General features: G+C 46.3%; 1 protein-coding gene across 1 annotated transcript in view; it reads left to right on the forward strand.

The window, feature by feature from the left end:
• Positions 1-20,750, forward strand: part of LOC139406062 (voltage-gated delayed rectifier potassium channel KCNH8-like) — a 190,651-nt gene that overhangs the window by 146,834 nt on the left and 23,067 nt on the right. Inside the window, exons 8-10 of the mRNA XM_071148525.1 lie at positions 994-1,389; positions 16,864-17,063; positions 17,676-17,925. Of these exons, the coding sequence (XP_071004626.1) occupies positions 994-1,389; positions 16,864-17,063; positions 17,676-17,925 (846 nt within the window). The remainder of the gene's footprint in view (positions 1-993; positions 1,390-16,863; positions 17,064-17,675; positions 17,926-20,750) is intronic.

Genomic DNA, 20,750 nt, shown 5'->3' on the forward strand with positions numbered 1-20,750 from the left:
GGAGGACAGATACTGTATGTTAAATGGACAAAGGCAGAGAGACTGCAGGAGGCAGTTGAGAGAGAGGGTATGTTCAGAACCTTGGACAAGGTAAGAGAAGAGGAGTTGCCAGAGAGTTAGTTCAGGACCACGGACAGCAAAGTATATGTATCTGGCTGTGCATGGACAGAAAAGCTGACAGACAGTTCTGCCAAGTTCTTACATAATTTGTTATGTTCGCACAGCCATATAAGCAACCCTATTCAAAAGACCCACCCCAGTGCACACTGCGGGTGCACAAACACATTGATAAACAAATGTATTCACACACATACTGCTGCATACTGACACACACTCACACACCTAACCAACACGTACACACACTACACACACGCTGGCACATAAATCAGAAAGATTATACTCAACATGTCCTAGAAATGCTAGCTTGCATAATGACAAGCTAATTAGGCAACAGCTGAGGTGTAACATTCCTAATGATATTGGTTTATTCAGTTCACTGAGACTACCCAGAGACATTCATTAGTGCGCCTTGTTTATACACTGGGTCAGATTCAGTGTGTGTGTGTGTGTGCGTGTGTGTGCATGCATGTGTGTGTGTCTGTGTGGGTGTGTGTGAGTGCGTGCATGCGTGCGTGCGTGCGGGTGTGTGTGTGTGTGTGTGGGGTGTGTGTGTGTGTATGTGTGTGTGTGTGTGTGTGTGTGTGTGTGTGTGTGTGTGTGTGTGTGTGTGTGTGTGTGTGTGGGGTGTGTATGCACTGTGTACATTGGGCAGCCCAGTTCAACTACAAGGTTAAAGCTACAGTTTCTTCCCCCATGAGTGTGTTTATGTGGATCGCTGACAGGCTGTCCACAATGTGTTATTCAGCTAGGTATGTGTATGTAACTTTCCTTTTGTATTTCTCCCCCTCCTTCTCTCTCTCTCCCTCCCTCCCTCCCTCCCTCTCCTTCTCCCTCTCTTTGTCTCCCTCTCCCCTCCCCTCCCCCCTCTCTCAGGTTGGCTCCACGAGTTGGGAAAGCGTCTGGGCACCCCTTACTTCCTGTCTCCCCTTGCTACTTTGGCTCCTGGTTTGCTGCACCCCGCCATTGTCAACGCCTTCCCAGCCAACAGTAGCCAATGGAACGTGTCCGGGTTGGAGCTAGCAGGGCAGGACTCGTGGAACTCCAGCCAGTGGAACGTCACAGGGACTGGGGCGGGGGCCTTGGCTGGTGGGGTGGGGGTCGGTGGGGGACAGGGTGGAGGGATTCTGGGTGGGGGTCCATCAGTGAGGAGCTCCTACGTGACGTCTCTGTACTTCGCTCTGAGCAGTCTGACCAGCGTGGGCTTCGGAAACGTCTCAGCCAACACCGACTCTGAGAAGATCTTCTCCATCTGCACCATGCTCATAGGAGGTGAGTCCCTGGAGATACAACAGGGACGTTATTGGTTGGTGAGAACGTCAGGTCTCAGTGGTGTCAGGGGATAGGAAACCACCTTCTAATGATGTTTGCCTCCTCTGCTATCGCTCTCTGGTGTATACTGTTTATAAATATACACTAGATATACAAAAGTATGTGGACACCCCTTCAAATTAGTGGATTTGGCTATTTGAGCCACACCCGTTGCTGACGAGAGTATAAAATCGAGCACACCTCCATGCAATCTCCATATTCAAACATTTGTAGTAGAAAGGCCTTACTGAAGAGCTCAGTGACTTTCAACGTGGCACCGTCATGGGATGCCACCTTTCCAACAAGTCAGTTCGTCAAATTTCTGCCCTGCTAGAGCTGCCCTGGTCAACTGTAAGTGCTGTTATTGTGAAGTGGAAATGTTTAGGAGCAACAACGGCTCAGCCGCGAAGTGGTAGACAAGCTCAAAGAATGGGCCTGCGGAGTGTTGAAGTGCGTAGCGCGTAATGATCGTCTGTCCCCGGTTGCAACACTCACTACCAAGTTCCGAACTGCCTCTGGAAGCAACGTCTGCACAATAACTGTTCATAGGGAGCTTCATGAAATGGATTTCCATGGCCGAGCACAAAAGCCTTAGATCACCATGCGCAATGCCAAGCGGCGGCTGGAGTGTTTTAAAGCTCGCCGCCATTGGACTCTGGAGCGATGAATCACGCTTCACCATCTGGCAGTCAACGGAAGAATCTGGGTTTGGCGGATGCCAGGAGAACGCTACCTGCCCGAATGAATAGTGCCAACTGTAAAGTTTGGTGGAGGAGAAATAATGGTCTGGGGCTGTTTTTCATGGTTGGGGTTAGGCTCTTTGTTCCAGTGAAGGGAAATCTTGACGCTGCAGCATACAATGACATTCTAGATAATTCTGTGCTTCCAACTTTGTGGCAACAGTTTGGGGGGGGCCCTTTCCTTTTTCAGGATAACAATGCCCCTGTGCACAAAACGAGATTCATACAGAAATGGTTTGTCGAGATTGGTGTGGAAGAACTTGACTGGCCCTGCACAGAGCCCTATCCTCAATTCCATCGAGCACCTTTTGGATGAATTGGAACACCGACTGCGAGCCAGGCCTAAACGCCCAACATCAGTGCCCGACCTCACTAATGCTCTTGTGGCTGAATGGAAGCAAGTCCCCGCAGCAATGTTCCAACATCTAGTGAAAAGCCTTCCCAGAAGAGTGGAGGCTGTTATATCATCAAAGGGGGGACCAACTACATAGTAATGCCATTGTTTTGGAATGAGATATTCATTGAGCAGGTCCACATACTTTTGATCATGTAGTGTACCAGAGATTCTAACGATATCGACAGAAGTGGCTCTTCAATAATGACAATGGCAAACTATTATTGAGTAATTATGACATAAGTGAGTGGTATAACACAGACATCCCTACTCCCTCCCTAATCCCTTTCTCACTGCCTCCATCCCTTCCTCCCTCCCTCTTTACTCCCCCCCCCCCCCCCCCCCTCGAGTTGAGCAGTATATGCCAGGGCCGAGGGCGTGTGTGTGCCCTCCCAGAGAGCCTCTCCTCTCAGCCTCTCAGCGTGGAGTGGCCTAAATATTCACTTAACTCATTAACTGGTGCCAGGACCCCACTGAGACATGAATATACAGTAGCAGCAAGGATAGTGTTGGTCTTCTCCTCTGTTCAATTTGAATCTCTTCTTCTCTTGCCACGAGCGTCAAACACCCAGGTCTCCCAGCAGTAGGGCAGGTGTTCCTCTACAGTGCTTCAAGCTTCTCGCTATGTGCTCTATCAAGGAAACAGAGAATGCAGCCTCAGTATAGAACCATGTCTATTGGACCTTCAGTGGGGGGAAAAAGTCGTATTACGTCAAACTTAAACTAAAAAATCAAGACGAATAACAGAAACATCATCAGTTAAAACACACAACATTATATCGAGCTCTAATGCATATGCTGCTGCTACTGTCTATTAGCTATCCTGTCTATTATCTATCCTGTTGCCTAGTTACTTTACCCCTACCTACAGTTGAAGTCGGAATTTTACAGACATTAAAACTCGTTTTTCAACCACTCCACACATTTCTTAGTCAGTTAGGACATCTACTTTGTGCATGACACAAGTCATTTTTCCAACAATTGTTTACAGACAGATTATTTCACGTATAATTCACTGTATCACAATTCCAGTGGGTCAGAAGTTTACATAAAAAATTGTAGACCTCCACAAGTCAGGGTCATCCTTGGAAGCAATTTCCAAACGCCTGAAGGTACCACGTTCATCTGTACAAACAATAGTATGCAAGTATAAACACCATGGGACCACTCAGCCGTAATACCGCTCAGGAAGGAGACGCGTTCTGTCTTCTAGAGATGAATGTACTTTGGTGAGAAAAGTGCAAATCAATCTCAGAACAACAGCAAAGGACCTTGTGAAGATGCTGGAGGAAACAGGTATAAAAGTATCTATATCCACCGAACAAACGAGTCATATATCGACTGTGGCGTACAGCAGGTCAGCCACCAGGGGGAGACTCGTCGAGGCCTGGTAACAGATGAAGTCTACATCACGAGGCGGTGGCTCCATCTGCTGGACGTGCCAGGTCTCGACGGGCTCTCCGGACAGGACTAATTGGGGCTGATTGGGAGCTGGTGAGTAATCAAGGGCGGATTGCTCACCTGCTGTGCGAGGCCCATAAAGCTGCCAGAAGGGCAGCACACAGGGAGAGGACGAGGGGAAGTGAGGTGACTTCCATGTGGTTGGATACGGTTACCCGAGCTAAGCCGAGGGAGTTGAGTTTGTTTGCCCGACAGGATACATGAAGACCTGGAGCCCAGGAGAAGGTATCCCGGAGAGGGTCTCATGGGGGAGACCTGTTCTTTTCTTTTTGATTTATTCTTTAATAAACACCCTTGAAACTGAGCTAATCATACTCTGTCCGTGTCTGATCTATGTAAACGTCTTGACCAAACCCCCTGGTCTGCCACAAGTGGTGGAGAATGCGGGAACTCTGATAACGTGGTCAGATCAGGGTTGATGTTTACACAGTATCAGCATGGACGAGTTGATAGCTCAGTTCATCCAGGCCCAACAAGCACAACAGGCGGTTCAGGAACGAACGCTGGAGGAACAGCGACTACAAAACATCCGCCTCGTTGAGGAAGTCAGGAAACTGCAAGGATGAGCGTCTCCTGGATCACATCCCAACCAGTTTTTGATCAAGCTAACGGAAGACGATGACCTCGAAACATCTCTCTATATAGTTGAATGGACAGCACCATAGGAAGGATGGCCAAGGCCGCAGTAGGCAAGTCTTCTGGCCCCGTTCCTCACTGGGAATGCCCAAAAGGCGTATTGGGACCTGAACGACGAACAGGCAGCTAACTACGACGGACTCAAACGGGAGATACGGGTACAGCCTGGCCCATTGGGCTCAACGGTTCCACGACTGGAGGTTCGTACACGACGCCTCCCCCCAAGCCCAGATGAGTGACCTACTGCGCATCACCAGAGCATGGCTCCTCACTGACGTATCCACCCTCTCCATCCTCAACAAAGTGGTCCTGGATCGCTTCTTACAGGCGCTACCCCATGACATGAAGAGGGCAGCGAGTTTATGTGGACCCCAGACCTTGGAGGGCCTCCTGGAAGCAGTGGAGACGCAGAAGAACACTCAGGCACTGCTGAATGGGAGCCGGGATGGAAGGACAGCCCCACCGCAGTGTACTCCGAACCGACAGTTGGCAGGGCCAAAGGACCGCAAACCCGTGGAGAGACGGCAGGGGTAGGGCCGACCCGACACCGAAAACCCCAGGTAGAGGGAGACCAAATTAGGTGTTTTGAGTGTGGTGCCCGGGGGCACATTACCTGGACTTGCCCGGCTTGAAAGGTTTCGATGCCATCAGCTAGCCCCGGAGGCGAGGTGGGTCACGCTGTGAACTATGTCACCTCAAGTTGGGCGCACCACAAGTCAACCATGGTCCCGGTGAAGGTTGACGGACACGACACAGAAACGCTATTAGACTCCAGAAGCATGGTTACGCTCGTAACCACGTGCCTGCTAAACCAGGAGACCGAACGGGGTAGGGAGATGTCCATTTCCTGTGTTCACAGTGACACAAAACGGTATCCCACCGTATGGACCAACATTGTGACGCCACAAGGGAGCTGTCAGATGATGGTGGGCGCAATACCAGAGCTGCTGGTACCTCTCCTAGTGGGACGGGATTGTCCGCTGTTCGCGGCCCTATTGGGGCACGAGTTTAGGAAGAAAGTACGAGCCGGCCGAAGAAGAGAGCGGGGACGACCCATTGCCTGTGCGGCCCGGAAGCCACCGGTTAACCAACCTGACTCTACGGGTCCGGAGTCGGAGGAGGAACCAGAACCCGAACCCCCTGGGGAACCAGCCTCCCCCTCCTCGATTTCGAGCGGCCAGTCGAGACCCCCGTGGGGGACCAACTGAGGGGACAATTCGGGACAGCCCAGTGGGAGGATCCGAATTTGAAAGCTGCCGCTGCCCAAGTGATCGCAGTGGATGGACAGCTACTTCTGGGGGTGAGTGACTGGTGATATCCCCATTTCCAAATTAAGAATAACCTTTTGTATCAGGTGTCGCGGCAACAGGGGGAACTTCGAGAGGTATTGTTGCTGCCCCGACGGTACGTAGAAACCGTTCTTCAGCTGGCCCACACCCACCTGTTGGGGGCGCACCTGGGAATGGAGAAGACCCGGGAACGGAGGGCCGTGGAAGCTGCTGCCCGGAGTGTCAACTCACTGCCCCGAAAGCACACTTCCGAAACCCTCTGGTCCCCCTGCCAATAATCGGGGTGCCCTTTGAATGCATCGCCATGGACATAGTGGGACCCCTGGTAAAGACTGCACGAGGACACAGGTACATCTTGGTAATAGTGGACTATGCCACCCGGTATCCCGAGGCCATTCCCCTACGGGCGGTGCCCAGGTCTACAATCGGGGAGCCCAGCTCCGAGAATTCCTGGTTGGAGACAGGGTGTTCGTTTTGATCCCCACGGCCAAAAGTAAGTTCCTAGCAACATGGCACGGACCCTACGAGGTGATCAAGAAGCTGGGACCTGTCAATTACCGCGTACGGCAACCGGGGAGAAGGAAACCCCAACAGATTTACCACGTGAACCTATTGAAGAAGTGGCACGAGAGGACAGCCTTGGCCGTGTTATGGTCGGGACCCAGGACGCCAACTGTACCAGTGGAGGTCCCAAGCAATGAGGACCTCGACCCGGCCCAGAAGCAAGAGCTCAGGGAGCTCGTCGATCAGTAAACGGCGGTCTTCTCCGAGAAGCCGGGCCGCCCTCATTGAACACCACATCCGTACCCGGCCCGGGGAAACGGTACGAAAGAGGCCATATCAAATTCCGGAGGCCCGAAGGGTGGCCGTGAAACAGGGAGTGGAGGCTATGCTGAGGATGGGGGTCATGGAAGATTCCCACAGGGCATGGTGCAGCCCCATCGTGTTGGTGCCCAAACCGGACGGTAGCCTCCGCTTCTGTAACGATTTCCGGGGGTGAACGATATCAGCTTGTTCGACGCATATCCCATGCCGAGGGTGGACGAGCTCATCGACCGATTGGGAAAGGCCCAGTACATCAGCACCCTTGACCTGACCAAAGGTTATTGACAGGTACCGTAGGCAGCCTCCACCTGGGAGAATACAACGTTTTCGACACCAGACGGGTTGTATCAGTACCGGGTGCTCCCGTTCCAACGGAGTACTTTGACCGCACTAGCAGTACGCAGCGGCATATCTGGATGATATTATCATCCACAGCCAAGATTGGTAAGAGCACCTGACACGTCTCCAGGCAGTGCTGGACGCGCTCAGACAATCCGGGTTGACCGCAAACCCCAAGAAATGCAAGCTAGGGTTCGAGGAGGTACCTGGGGTATTTGATCGGAATGGGGAACGTCAAGCCCCAGGAGAGGAAGGTTCACGCGGTGCGTGACTGGCCCGTTCCACGCACCAAGGTCAAGTCCTTCCTGGGACTGGCAGGATACTATAGCCGGTTTATCCCCAACTTTGCGGCTATAGCTTATCCCCTCACCGATCTAACCAGGGCCCGCCTCCCGAAAACAGTGACATGAACGGACGAGACAGAAGCGGCGTTCAACAGATCGTAAACACACTGGCTACAGGTTATCTACAAGTCTCTGCTAGGTAAAGCGCCGCCTTATCTCAGCTCACTGGTCACCATAGCAGCACCCACTCGTAGCACACGCTCCAGCAGGTATATCTCACTGGTCACCCCCAAAGCCAATTCCTCCTTTGGTCGTCCTTCCTTCCAGTTCTCTGCTGCTCATGACTGGAACAAATTGCAAAAATCTCTGAAACTGGAGACTCATATCTCCCTCACTAGCTTTAAGCACCAGCTGTCAGAGCATTTTACAGATCACTGCACCTGCATTTAGCCTATCTGTAAACAGCCCATCTATCTACCTACCTCATCCCCATACTGGTATTTATTTATTTTGCTCCTTTGCACCCCAGTATCTCTACCTGCACATTCATCTTCTGCCGATCTACCATTCCAGTGTTTAATTGCTATATTGTAATTACTTCGCCACCATGGCTTATTTATTTCCTTAACTTGCCTCATTTGCACTCACTGTATATAGACTTTTTGTTTTCTTTTGTTCTACTGTATTATTGACTGTATGTTTTGTTTATTCCATGTGTAACTCTGTGTTGTTGTATGTGTCGAATTGCTACGCTTTATCTTGGTCAGGTCGCAGTTGCAAATGAGAACTTGTTCTCAACTAGCCTACCTGGTTAAATAAAGGTGAAATAATCCAGACGGATGCATGTGATACGGGATTAGGGGCCGTTCTGTCCCAGGTACACGAGGGGGAGGAGCACCTCATCATGTACATCAGCCGAAAGCTGATGCCTAGGGAAAATAAATACTCTATTGTGGAGAAAGTGTTTAGCGGTGAAGTGGGCGCGAGACACTCTCAAGTATTACCTGCTAGGTACCCACAAACGATTGGGTCACCAGGTGGTTCTTGTCCCTTCAACGCTTCTCTTTTTCTGTTGTGCACAGGTCAGGGGCGAAGCATGGAAACTCGGATGTCCTATCGAGAAGGGAGACAGACGTTGCACTCATGACCGTCCCCTCCCCAACAGAGCTAGGGGGGGGGGGGGGGTGGCGTACAGCAGGTCAGCCACCAGGGGGAGGCTCGTCGAAGCCTGGTCACAGATGGAGTCTACATCACGAGGCGGTGGCTCCATCTGCTGGACGTGCCAGGTCTCGACGGGCTCTCCGGACAGGACAAATTGGGTCTGATTGGGAGCTGGTGAGTAATCAAGGGCGGCTTGCTCACCAGCTGTGTAAGGCCCATAAAGCTGCCAGAAGGGCAGCACACAGGGAGAGGACGAGGGGAAGTGAGATGACTTCCATATGGTTGGATACGGTTACCCGAGCTAAGCCGAGGGAGTTGAGTTTGTGTGCCCTACAGGATACAGGAAGACCCGGAGCCCAGGAGAAGGTATCCCGGAGAGGGTCTCATGGGGGAGACCTGTTCTTTTCTTTTTGATTTATTATTTAATAAACACCCTTGAAACTGAGCTAATCATACTCTGTCCATGTCTGATCTATGTAAACGTCTTGAGCACACCCCTGGTCTGCCACATAATATAACCTGAAATGCCACTCAGCAAGGAAGAAGCCACTCCTCCAAAACCGCCATTAAAAAAGCCACACTACGGTTTGCAACTGCACAAGGGGACAAAGATCGTACTTTTTGGAGAAATGTCCTCTGGTCTGATGAAACAAAAATAGAACTGTTTGGCCATAATGACCATCGTTATGTTTGGAGGAAAAAGGGGGAGGCTTGCATGCTGAAGAACACCATCCCAACCGTGAAGCATGGGGGTGGCATCATCATGTTGTGGGGGTACTTTGCTGCTTGAGGGACTGGTGCACTTCACAAAATAGATGGCAACATGAGGAAGGATAATTATGTAGATATATTGAAGCAACATCTCAAGACATCAGTCAGGAAGTTAAAGCTTGGTCGCAAATGGGTCTTCCAAATGGACAATGACCCCAAGCATGCTTTCAAAGTTGTGTCAAAATGGTTTAAGGACAACAAAGTCAATGTATTGGAGTGGCCATCACAAAGCTCTGGCCTCAATCTTATAGAACATTTGTGGACAGAACTGAAAAAGCGTGTGCGAGCAAGGAGGCCTACAAACCTGACTCAGTGACACTAGCTCTGTCAGGAGGAATGGGCCAAAATTCACCTAACATATTGTGGGAAGCTTGTGGAAGGCTACCCAAAACATTTTACCCAAGTTAAACAATTTAAAGGCAATGCTACCAAATAATAATTCAGTGTATGTAAACTTCTGACCCACTGGGAATGTGATGAACGAAATAAAAACTTAACAAATAATTCTCTCTACTATTATTCTAACATGTCACATTCTTAAAATAAAGTGGTGATCCTAACTGACCTAAGACAGGGAATTTTTTACTAGGATTAAATGTCAGGAATTGTGAAAACTGAGTTTAAATGTATTTGGCTAAGGTGTATGTAAACGTCCGACTTCAACTGAGCTCAACTGTGCATTTGGAAAGTATTCAGACCCCTTGACGTTTTCCACATTTTGTTTTGTTTATTCTAAATATTTTTTCCTCATCAATCTGCACACAATACACCATAATGAAAAGTGAAAACATTTTTTGCAGACATTTTTGCGCATGTATTAAAAATAAAAACAGAAATACCTTATTTACATTAGTATTCAGACCCTTTGCTATGAGACTCACAATTGAGCTCAGTTGCATCCTGTTTCCATTGATCATCCTTGAGATGTTTCAACAACTTGATTGGATTCTACCTGTGGTAAATTAAATTCATTGGACATGATTTGGAAATGCACACATCTGTCTATAAAAGATCCCACAGTTGACTGTGCATGTCAGAGCAAAAACCAAGCCATGAGGTCGAATGAATTGTCAGTAGGCATTGTGTCGAGGCACAGGTCTGGGGAAGGGTACCAAAAGATTTCTGCAGCATTGAAGGTCCCCAAGAACACAGTGGCCTCCATCATTCTTAAATGGAAGAAACCTGCTCCAGAGTGCTCAGGACCTCATACTGGGGCAAAGGTTCACCTTCCAACAGGACAACGACCCTTAGCACACAGCCAAGACAACGTATGAGTGGCTTCGCAACAATGTCCTTGAGTGGCCCAGCCAGAGCCCGGACTTGAACCCATTTGATCATCTCTGGAGATACCTGAAAATAGCTGTGCAGCAACTCTCCCCATCTAACCAGTCAGAGCTTGAGAGGATCTGCAGAGAAGAATGGGAGAATCTCCCCAAGTATAGGTGTGCCAAGCTTGTAGCGTCGTACTCAAGAAGACTCAAGGCTGTAATCGCTGCCAAATTTGCTTCAACATAGTACTAGGGTCTGAGTACTTATGTAAATGTGAAATTTCCGTTTTTAATATATTTGCAAAATTTTCCCAAAAAAGATTTTGCTTTGTCATTACGGGGTATTGTGTGTAGATTGATGAGGTAAACAAAAACAATTTCATACATTTTAGAATAAGATTGAACTTAAACTAAATGTGGAAAAAGTCAAGGGTTCTGAATACTTTCTGAATGCACTGTACATATGTACCTCCATTTCCTTGTACCCTTGCACCTCAACTCGGTACTGTTACCCCGTGTATTTTGCCAAGCTATCATTGCTCATTTTGTATTTTGTCATTGTGTTACCATTTTTTTTCTATTATTATAATTTTTTATAATTCTTTATTTGCATTGTTGGGAAGGGCCCGCAAATAAGCATTTCACTGTCAGTCTCCATCTGTTGTTTACGAAGCATTTGACAATTAAAATGTGATTTGAGTAGCAATGATTTTTGATGACATCATGAATTAATCATTACAGGCCTGAGCCACGCATTGGGCTGTCACGCACAAGCCCTGCATGGAATAATGCGACGAGCAACAACAACAACAACAGTTTAAACATCCTACAGTAGCCTAACACTATCACTATCACCAATAGCCTAGCGATGACAACAGTGACACATCAAAGGTAAAAGGCTCGTGGTGCTGAATGGAAAGCGACCGTATTCTACACGCTCCGTGCAGGAGAGAAACCCTTTTAGTAAATCACATAGACACGGCCAATAGAAAGAGAGCAGTCACACACAGCATAGCCTACTGTAAAAACAGCCCATTTACAATAATCCAGGAGGCCCCTGCGATAATAACAAAAATACAACCATTAAGCATTTCCAAATCGAAATGTACAGCTATTACTTCCCATTGCAAACATATTTTATCTTGTTCAGCACACCAAGTAACCGGTGATGTAAAGGTTAAATGCAACAATGTTTCAAACGCAATATTTACAAAGAGATACCTAACAGCAAGCGGGTGCCACTGCCACTCACCAAATGATGATCATCTTAAACTTTACTTTTAAAGTTCACCTTGAAGGGCGACATGAAAAGCCCAATGCAGCCTTTAACATCTGGGTAAAAATGTTTTTCTTTAAAATGGTCAAAAATAAACAAAAATCGCATCTTGGTAAAGAGCAATTTCTCAAGCAAGACTTTTTGTCTGGGAGTGGTCTGAGTGGGGAAGGGAAACTAGCTGGTTTGGAACTTTTTTCTTTGTCATTGGTCTATTAACTTATGAGGACGCCAAGCAGGCCAAAACTCCATCCCACCGAAACAGGCTGGCTGAATTTCAGGCAGTCTTTTCAAACATTTATTTCACTAAAACGAAATTGACATTATTTTCACAATTTCACAGTACTAATCCAACTTCATAGTGTGGACATATACTGTACACTACCATTCAAAAGTTTGGGGTCACTTAGAAATGTCCTTGTTTTTGAAAGAAAAGCACATTTTTGTCCAATAAAATAACATCAAGTTGATCAGAAATACAGTGTAGACATTGTTAATGTTGTAAATGACTATTGTAGCTGGAAACGGCAGATTTTTTATGGAATATCTACATAGGCGTACAGAGGCCCATTATCAGAAACCATCACTCCTGTGTTCCAATGGCACGTTGTGTTAGCCTTTAAAATGATAAACTTGGATTAGCTAATTGATCATTAAAAAAACCTTTTGCAATTATGTTAGAATAGCTGAAAACTGCTGTTCTGATTAAAGAAGCAATACATCTGGCCTTCTTTAGACTAGTTGAATATCTCGAGCATGAGCATTTGTGGGTTCGATTACAGGCTCAAAATGTCCAGAAACAAAGAACTTTCTTCTGAAACTCATCAGTCTATTCTTGTTCTGAGAAATGAAGGCTATTCTGTGCGAGAAATTGCCAAGTAACTGAAGATCTCGTACAACACTGTGTACTACTCCCTTCACAGAACCGCCTCAAACTGGCTCTAACCAGAATAGAAAGAGGAGTGGGAGGCCCCGGTGCACAACTGAGCAAGAGGACAAGTACATTAGAGTGTTTAGTTTAAAGTCGGAAGTTTGCATACATCTTAGCCAAATACATTTAAACTCAGTTTTTCACAATTCCTGACATTTAAAATTCCCTGTCTTAGGTCAGTTAGGATCACCACTTTATTTTAAGAATGTGAAATGTCAGAATAATAGAATAACAGAATAATAATAGTATTTCTTTCATCACATTCCCAGTGGGTCAGAAGTTTACAAACATTCAATTCGTATTTGGAAGACCCATTTGCCATCTATTTTGTGAAGTGCAACCAGTCCCTCCTGCAGCAAAGCACCGCCACAACATGATGCTGCCACCCTGTGCTTCACGGTTGGGATGGTGTTCTTCAGCCTGCAAGCCTCCCCCTTTTTCCTCCAAACATAGTGATGGTCACTGGCCAAACAGTTCTATTTTTGTTTCATCAGACCAGAGGACATTTCTCCATAAAAATACGATATTTGTCCCCATGTGCAGTTGCAAACCGTAGTCTGGCTTTTTTATAGCGGTTTTGGAGCAGTGGTTTCTTCCTTGCTGAGTGATCTTTCGGGTTATGTTTGATATAGGACTTGTTTTACTGTGGATATAGATACTTTTGTACCTGATTCCTCCAACATCTTCACAAGTGCCTTTGCTGTTGTTCTGGGATTGATTTGCACTTTTCGCACCAAAATACGTTCATCTCTAGGAGCGGTATGACGGTTGTGTGGTCCCATGGTGTTTATACTTGCATACTGTTGTTTGTACAGATGAATGTGGTACCTTCAGGCATTTGGAAATTGCTCCCAAGGATGATCCAGACTTGTGGAGGTCTACAATTGTTTTTCTGAGGTCTTGGCTGATTTCTTTTGATTTTCCCATGATGTCAAGCAAAGAGGCACTGAGTTTGGAGGTAGGCCTTGAAATACATCCACAGGTACACCTCCAATTGACTCAAGTGATGTCAATTAGACTATCAATTAGCCTAGCTTCTAAAGCCATGACATCATTTTCTGGAATTTTCCAAGCTGTTTAAAGGCACAGTCAACTTAGTGTATGTAAACTTCTGACCCACTGGAATTGTGATACAGTTAATTATGAGTGAAATAATATGTCTGTAAACAATTGTTGGAAAAGTTACTTGTGTCATGAACAAAGTAGATGTCCTAACCGATTTGCCAAAACTGTAGTTTGTTAATGAGAAATGTGTGGAGTGGTTGAAAAACGAGTTTTAATGACTGCAACCTAAGTGTATGTAAACTTCCGACTACAACTCTATCTGCAATATTACAGCTAATCTACCCCCTAAAAAAAAACTCAAACTAGGATACCGCTCGCACTCAGCAGTGACTTGTCTAGGCCTTCGTGAAGGCGGAAGTAGAAAAAAACTGTCCCACCCATTGCAAAATGTGATTGGTTGATTTCTCTGTCACTCCAAAATTCTGCCCTAATACAGTTGAATGCAGATGCATTCCGCCTAGCTTCTGAGGGCCTAGCCAATGGCTAGCTAGATTTTTCTCCCCAGAGACCACCAAAGAACAATTCTAATTGGATTTTGTTTATGTTCAGTGTTAACCGTTCCCTTTCCAACTCAAACTGAAGAAATTAAATAGAATGTCGTTTAAATTGAAGAAAAGATTAAATAGAAATTACAATGAAATTTAAATACAAAAATATAAATCATTATGAATCCTTTTGTGCTGAAGGCCCTTACAGTTCCCCACTGATCCTTAGACTACATCTCCCATGAGGCCACATCACAGTGATCAAGCCCACTCCTTGTCGCATTTTGGAGTTGGTTGGTTCATTTTAGTTCATGCCTGGTAGACTAGTTCATAATAAATGGTTCAAATGGAAACTGTCTGCATATTATTAGCTTACATGAAAAAACAGAAACGTGTTCGCAGCAACCTGCTTTCCCCAGGGCTTCTTGCAAATGGAACAACTGTCAATGATGTAACTTGATAGTGGTGAATGTCTATGAATGTATCCCAAATGGCACCCTATTCCACATAGTCCACTACTTTCAGCCATCCCTATGGGCTCTGGTCAAAGGTGCACAATATAGGAAATATGGTGCCATTCAACACGCAGGCAGGGTGGTGTAACAAATTGACCCCATTCCAGATGTCCAGTATGGTGCTTCTTCAATAAGAGGGGGGCAGTAAAGAGAAAGAGGAGGAGGGTATATTCTTAAGCCTCGGTGCAATTAAAGTGCTGTAATTAAGTGTGGAGGCTACACAGACAGACAGGCAGACAGGCAGACGGACGGGCGGACAGACAGACACACACACACACACACACAGGCTTGTCACCAGAGCATAGCACTGTGCCATTACTGTCCCAGCCAGCTGACAGCTGAAATGCCATCCACACATTAACACACTCTCTAATGTCAACACAGACACAGATTCATACACTTAAAAAAGACACTGCTCAACACTGAAAGTAACACATCCATACACATTTAATGTGTGCGCACACAAACACAGCACAAAACACTCATACATCCTGCCCAAAATTGTCTCATTGGAACATGTCAAAATAGGCACATTTAACCTTCTTTGCCTGGAGAGTTGAAGTTTAAACACGGTTTAAATACAGATAAGCTGGCTATAGTCCTACAGGTAACCGTGGCGATGTGCCAGACAGACGGAGAATATTAGAGAGCTTCATCCTCACAGGGAGAAACAACAACCTGTCTACCCAGAACCAGACTGTTACACAATAAGAATGATATGACCATCTAGGATCATAGGACTGAGGAACTCACTGATTGTCTAATCGGTCAGGAGAGAGTTCTTAGAATGGGCCCCTTCAATGTGTCTGCTTCAGTTGGCTCTGATATTTAACCATCCATGTACACACAGTCACAGCACCCTTGTCAGTGGCCCCTTCTATCAGACTTACACACACTCTCAACCTCAGTCACTGGAGACACACATACCCATCCTAGCAAACCTCCAAAAGCAACCACCCACACAATCACGCAGAGTCAAATTGTTCTGTGCCATCAGTGCAGTGTGTGTGGTTTGGTTTAACTATCCTTGTGGGGACCAGAAGTCCTCACAAGGGTAGTAAAACAAGGAACATTTCCCCAGACCCTACAAGTAAAAAGGCTATTTTAGGCTTAGGGGTTAGGCTTAGGGTTACAATTAGGGTTAGAGTTAGATTTAAGGTTTGGTTTAGGTTTAGCATTAGAGTTAGGCTTAGGGTTAGGGAAAATATGATTTTGAAAGGGAATAAATGTTTTGGTCCCCACAAGGATAGTAAAACAAAAGTGTGTGTGTGCGTGTGTGTGTGTGTGTGGAGAGAGAGAGAGCGATGGAAGAGGGGGTGGTAGAAAGAGCAGAGCTGTAATCAGACACACAGAGAGAAGGATAAGCAGGAAAGAAAGAGATAAGAAAGAAAAGGGAGAGAGAGAGAGGCAGTGCGATTAGACCTCTATTTTGGCAGGGGTATGCTATTTAAACGCTGTGAGTGTAACCGGTGTGGCTAACTAGATAGCGGTGCGCGCTAGTGGCATTTCGATCCGTGGCGTCACTTGCTCTGAGACCTTGAAGTAGTTGTTTCCCCTTTGCTCTGCAAGGGCCGTGGCTTTTGTGGAGCGATAGGTAATGATGCTTCGTGGGAGGCAGTTGTTGATGTGTTGAGAGGGTCCTTGGTTGAAGCCCAGGTTAGGGCGAGGAGAGGGACGGAAGTAACACTGTTACATGAGCAATATACCTTCTGTAGATACAGTATGGCTGTAACAGATTACTGTCTGATCTTCCTGGGCTTGGTGTAGATGATTGTTGTGCATCTGGTATATGTATCTTGTATGTGAAACTATTTTCTGTTTGTATCATTAAGTATTATCTATGACTGATTCTTACGTTGAAGACACACTCACGCACACAGACACACACTCTCACACACACACACACACACACACACTTACACACCCCCCACCCCCACTTCCCCCCTCCACACGCAGCAACACACACACACTAACCTCTCCCTGTCCCTTTGCCACCAGCCCTGATGCATGCGGTGGTGTTTGGTAACGTGACTGCCATCATTCAGAGGATGTACTCTCGGCGCTCCCTCTACCACACCCGTACCAAGGACCTGAAGGACTTCATCAGGGTCCACCGCCTGCCCAAAGCCCTGGAGCAACGTATGCTGGAGTGCTTCCAGACAACCTGGTCTGTTAACAATGGCATCGACGTCAGCGAGGTGGGTTATAACAACAGTGGACTAAGCAGGCTCTGTCATAACCGGCCGCGACCGGGAGGTCCGTGGGGCGACGCACAATTGGCCTAGCGTCGCCCAGGTTAGGGAGGGCTTGGTCGGTAGGGGTGTCCTTGTCTCATTGCGCACCAGCGACTCCTGTGGCGGGCCGGGCGCAGTGTGCGCTAACCAAGGTGGTCAGGTGCACAGTGTTTCCTCCGACGCATTGGTGCGGCTGGCTTCCGGGTAGGATGCACGCTGTGTTAAGAAGCAGTGCGGCTTGGTTGGGTTGTGTATCGGAGGACGCATGACTTTCAACCTTCGTCTCTCCCGAGCCCGTACGGGAGTTGTAGCGATGAGACAAGATAGTAGCTACTACAACAATTGGATACCACGAAATTGGGGAGAAAAAGGGGTAAAATTTAAAAAATTCAATTAATAAATAAAACAATTTAATTCCTCCTGTATTGATTCTTCTCTCAATTCAATAACTTGTTTTGCCTCTCTTTCTTCCCCCTATTCTACCTCTTCAACTTTCTCTCTCACCTATCAATCCTCTCTGTCCAAACTCTATCTCTCATCTTTTATTCTCTCTTTCTCATCCCCCATTCTCTCTAGTTGTTGAAGGACTTCCCAGATGAGTTGAGGGCGGACATCGCCATGCACCTGAATAAGGAGCTGCTGCAGCTGCCGCTGTTTGAGTCGGCCAGTAGGGGGTGTCTGCGCTCCCTGTCCCTCATCATCAAGACGTCGTTTTGCGCCCCGGGAGAGTTCCTCATCCGCCAGGGAGACGCCCTGCAGGCCATCTACTTTGTCTGCTCCGGGTCCATGGAGGTGCTGAAGGACAACACTGTGCTGGCTATACTAGGTAAGGAGACATAGGGCACACAGACTCACGCACGCAGGCACACATGTACACACGCACACAGGCACACACACATAAGTGCATATACCTGATGACATACACATTCTAACCGACCTGCTTTTGTTTTCTAAACAATCACACAATACACATGCATTTGCAGTGAATTACACAGCCTGGTCTCATAGACTAGACGTAGCATAGTAAACATATATCCGGGACACCCAGATTAGTATGATATGTTACGTTTGGTATTAGACTAAAGTAAGGTGGTTGGTCAGGGTGGATGGGTAGGCGTAAAACACAAATGTCTAGCAACCCAAAGGTTGCGTGTTTGAATCTCATCACAGACAACTTTAGCATTTTAGCTAATTAGAAACTTTGCAAATACTCATTCCTTTTTAGCTACTTTGGCAACTACTTAGCATGTTACCTAATCCTTCCCCTAACCCTAAACTTACCCCTAACCCCTAGCCTAGCTAACGATAGCCACCTAGCTAACGTTAGTGTTAACCACCTAGCTAATGTTAGTCACAACAAATTGGAATGTCACACGTTTTGAAAATTCGTAACATATTGTTCGAACTGTAAATCGGTTTACATTTACTATGTTACGTGTACCCCTGAGTCCAGGTTGAAATACAGGGGAGCACTGGATTGGAAACCCCCTAACCCCAATCTATACCAGTTTAAATCTAGTTAACCTTTACAGTATCAAGCAGCTGGTGCATCATATAAGTAAATATCTCATATCTTATATCTACAGGCTGATCTGTATTGATGGGAACTAGGCTATATTATGACCAGAGAGATCACTCCAGATTCAAGTAGAAATGTGGCATTTTTGCAGGTCCCCATGATGTCAGGAGAAGCTGTCAAAACCATTCACTAGGGGCAAAAAAAAACAACTCAAAACAAGTGCCAGGAGCTGGAATTAAACCAGCAGTCTATGGAGTTGGAGCTCACTGCTTAGACCACTGAGCCATCCATCCACAATGAGTTAGCAAGGCCAGTCTTAATTAATAGCTAAACTTAACCTGGAGGTGTTTTTCTGTTTTAACCCTATCCCAAACCTTAATCCTTAACTTAACCAATCAGAATGAATGCCTGAACTGTTAACCAATCGGAATTATTGCCTGATCTTAACCCTAGAGTTATTCTTATTTTAACCCTATCCCAAACCCTAACCCTTAACTTAACCAATCAGGATGAAATTAAGTGAGTTACTAGGCAAAAATAGATGTTTGTCCAAGGACGTCAAGAAATGACATGAGACTGTGATATCTTGTTGCAGATTATGACTTGTGTTGAAGAAGGGGTCTATTAGTATTACTGCAATGACATATTGAAATGTTGAAGTTGATTAGGGTAACTACGCTCAGAATTATGAATTATTGTCAGTTGGAAAAGTCATTCAAGGCCATGTAAAGAAACATCAAATGAATGTACAAGTACCCCCTCCCACACAGACAAACACACCCACACAGACAAACACACCCACACAGACAAACAGAGTTGACTGTGTGACAGACTGACAAAGGATCCTTTCTCAGTACACTACCGGTCAAAAGTTTTAGAGCACTCATTCAAGGGTTTTTCTTTATTTTTACTATTTTCTACATTGTACAATACTAGTGAAGACATCAACACTATGAAATAACACACATGTAGTAACCAAATAAGTGTTAAACAAATCATAATATATTGTATATTTGAGATTCTTCAAATAGCCACCCTTGCCTTGATGACAGCTTTGCACAATCTTGGCATTCTCTCAACCAGCTTCACCTGGAAAGCTTTTCCAACAGTCTTGAAGGAGTTCCCACATATGCTGATCACTTGTTGGCTGCATTTCCTTCACTCTGCGGTCCAACTCACCCCAAACCATCTCAAATGGGTTGTGGTCAGGCGATTGTGGAGGCCAGGTCATCTGATGCAGCACTCCATCACTCTCCTTCTTGGTCAAATAGCCCTTACACAGCCTGGAGGTGTGTTGGCTCATTGTCCTGTTGTAAAACAAATGATAGTCCCACTAAGCTCAAACCAGATGGGATGGCGTATCGGGTTAAGTATGCCTTGAATTCTAAATAAATCACAGATGGTGTCACCAGCAAAGCAGCCCCATGCCATAACACCTCCTCCTCCATGCTTCACTGTGGGAAATACACATGTGGAGATCATCCATTCATCCACACGCGTCTCACAAGGACACGGCAGTTGGAACCAAAAATCTCAGATTTGGACTCCTGACCAAAGGACAGATTTCAACCGGTCTAATGTCCACTGCTCGTGTTTCTTTGGACCAAGCAGGTCTATTCTTATTATTATATTATTATATTATTGCTCCTACATAATTCTAGGGTCTATTGAACCATGTCCCCTCCCTCACAGCCCTCGTTCCATGGCCACACACATTATTTCAAATAGCCCTAATGCTGAAATGCTATGACAACTCCAGTGCCACTTCCTCTGTCTCTCGCTCTGTCTCTGTTTTCTTTTTCTCTCTCTCTCCTACTCTGTCTTGCTTTCCCTTTCTCTCCTTCTCTTTCTCTCTAAGTCTTCTCTTCTTTCCTCTGGATCCACATACCCGTTTAAAGTTATATTCGACGTGCCTCAACTAAATAACAGTAGTAATCATGAAACCCTTGTCAACATGAATATTCTTCTTCAGCGTATCACTATAGGCCCTGCGTTAAACGACTAACCATTCCAGGCACGAAGACTCACACGTCAGTAGACACACACACTTTTCTAGCTCACGTCATCACCCACAAACACACACACTTCTGCTCCCTCCCGTGGACTAATGTATTGGCTCACACACACATACC

Source organism: Oncorhynchus clarkii, chromosome 3 (assembly GCF_045791955.1).
Source record: "Oncorhynchus clarkii lewisi isolate Uvic-CL-2024 chromosome 3, UVic_Ocla_1.0, whole genome shotgun sequence".
Taxonomy (NCBI): Eukaryota; Metazoa; Chordata; class Actinopteri; order Salmoniformes; family Salmonidae; genus Oncorhynchus; species Oncorhynchus clarkii.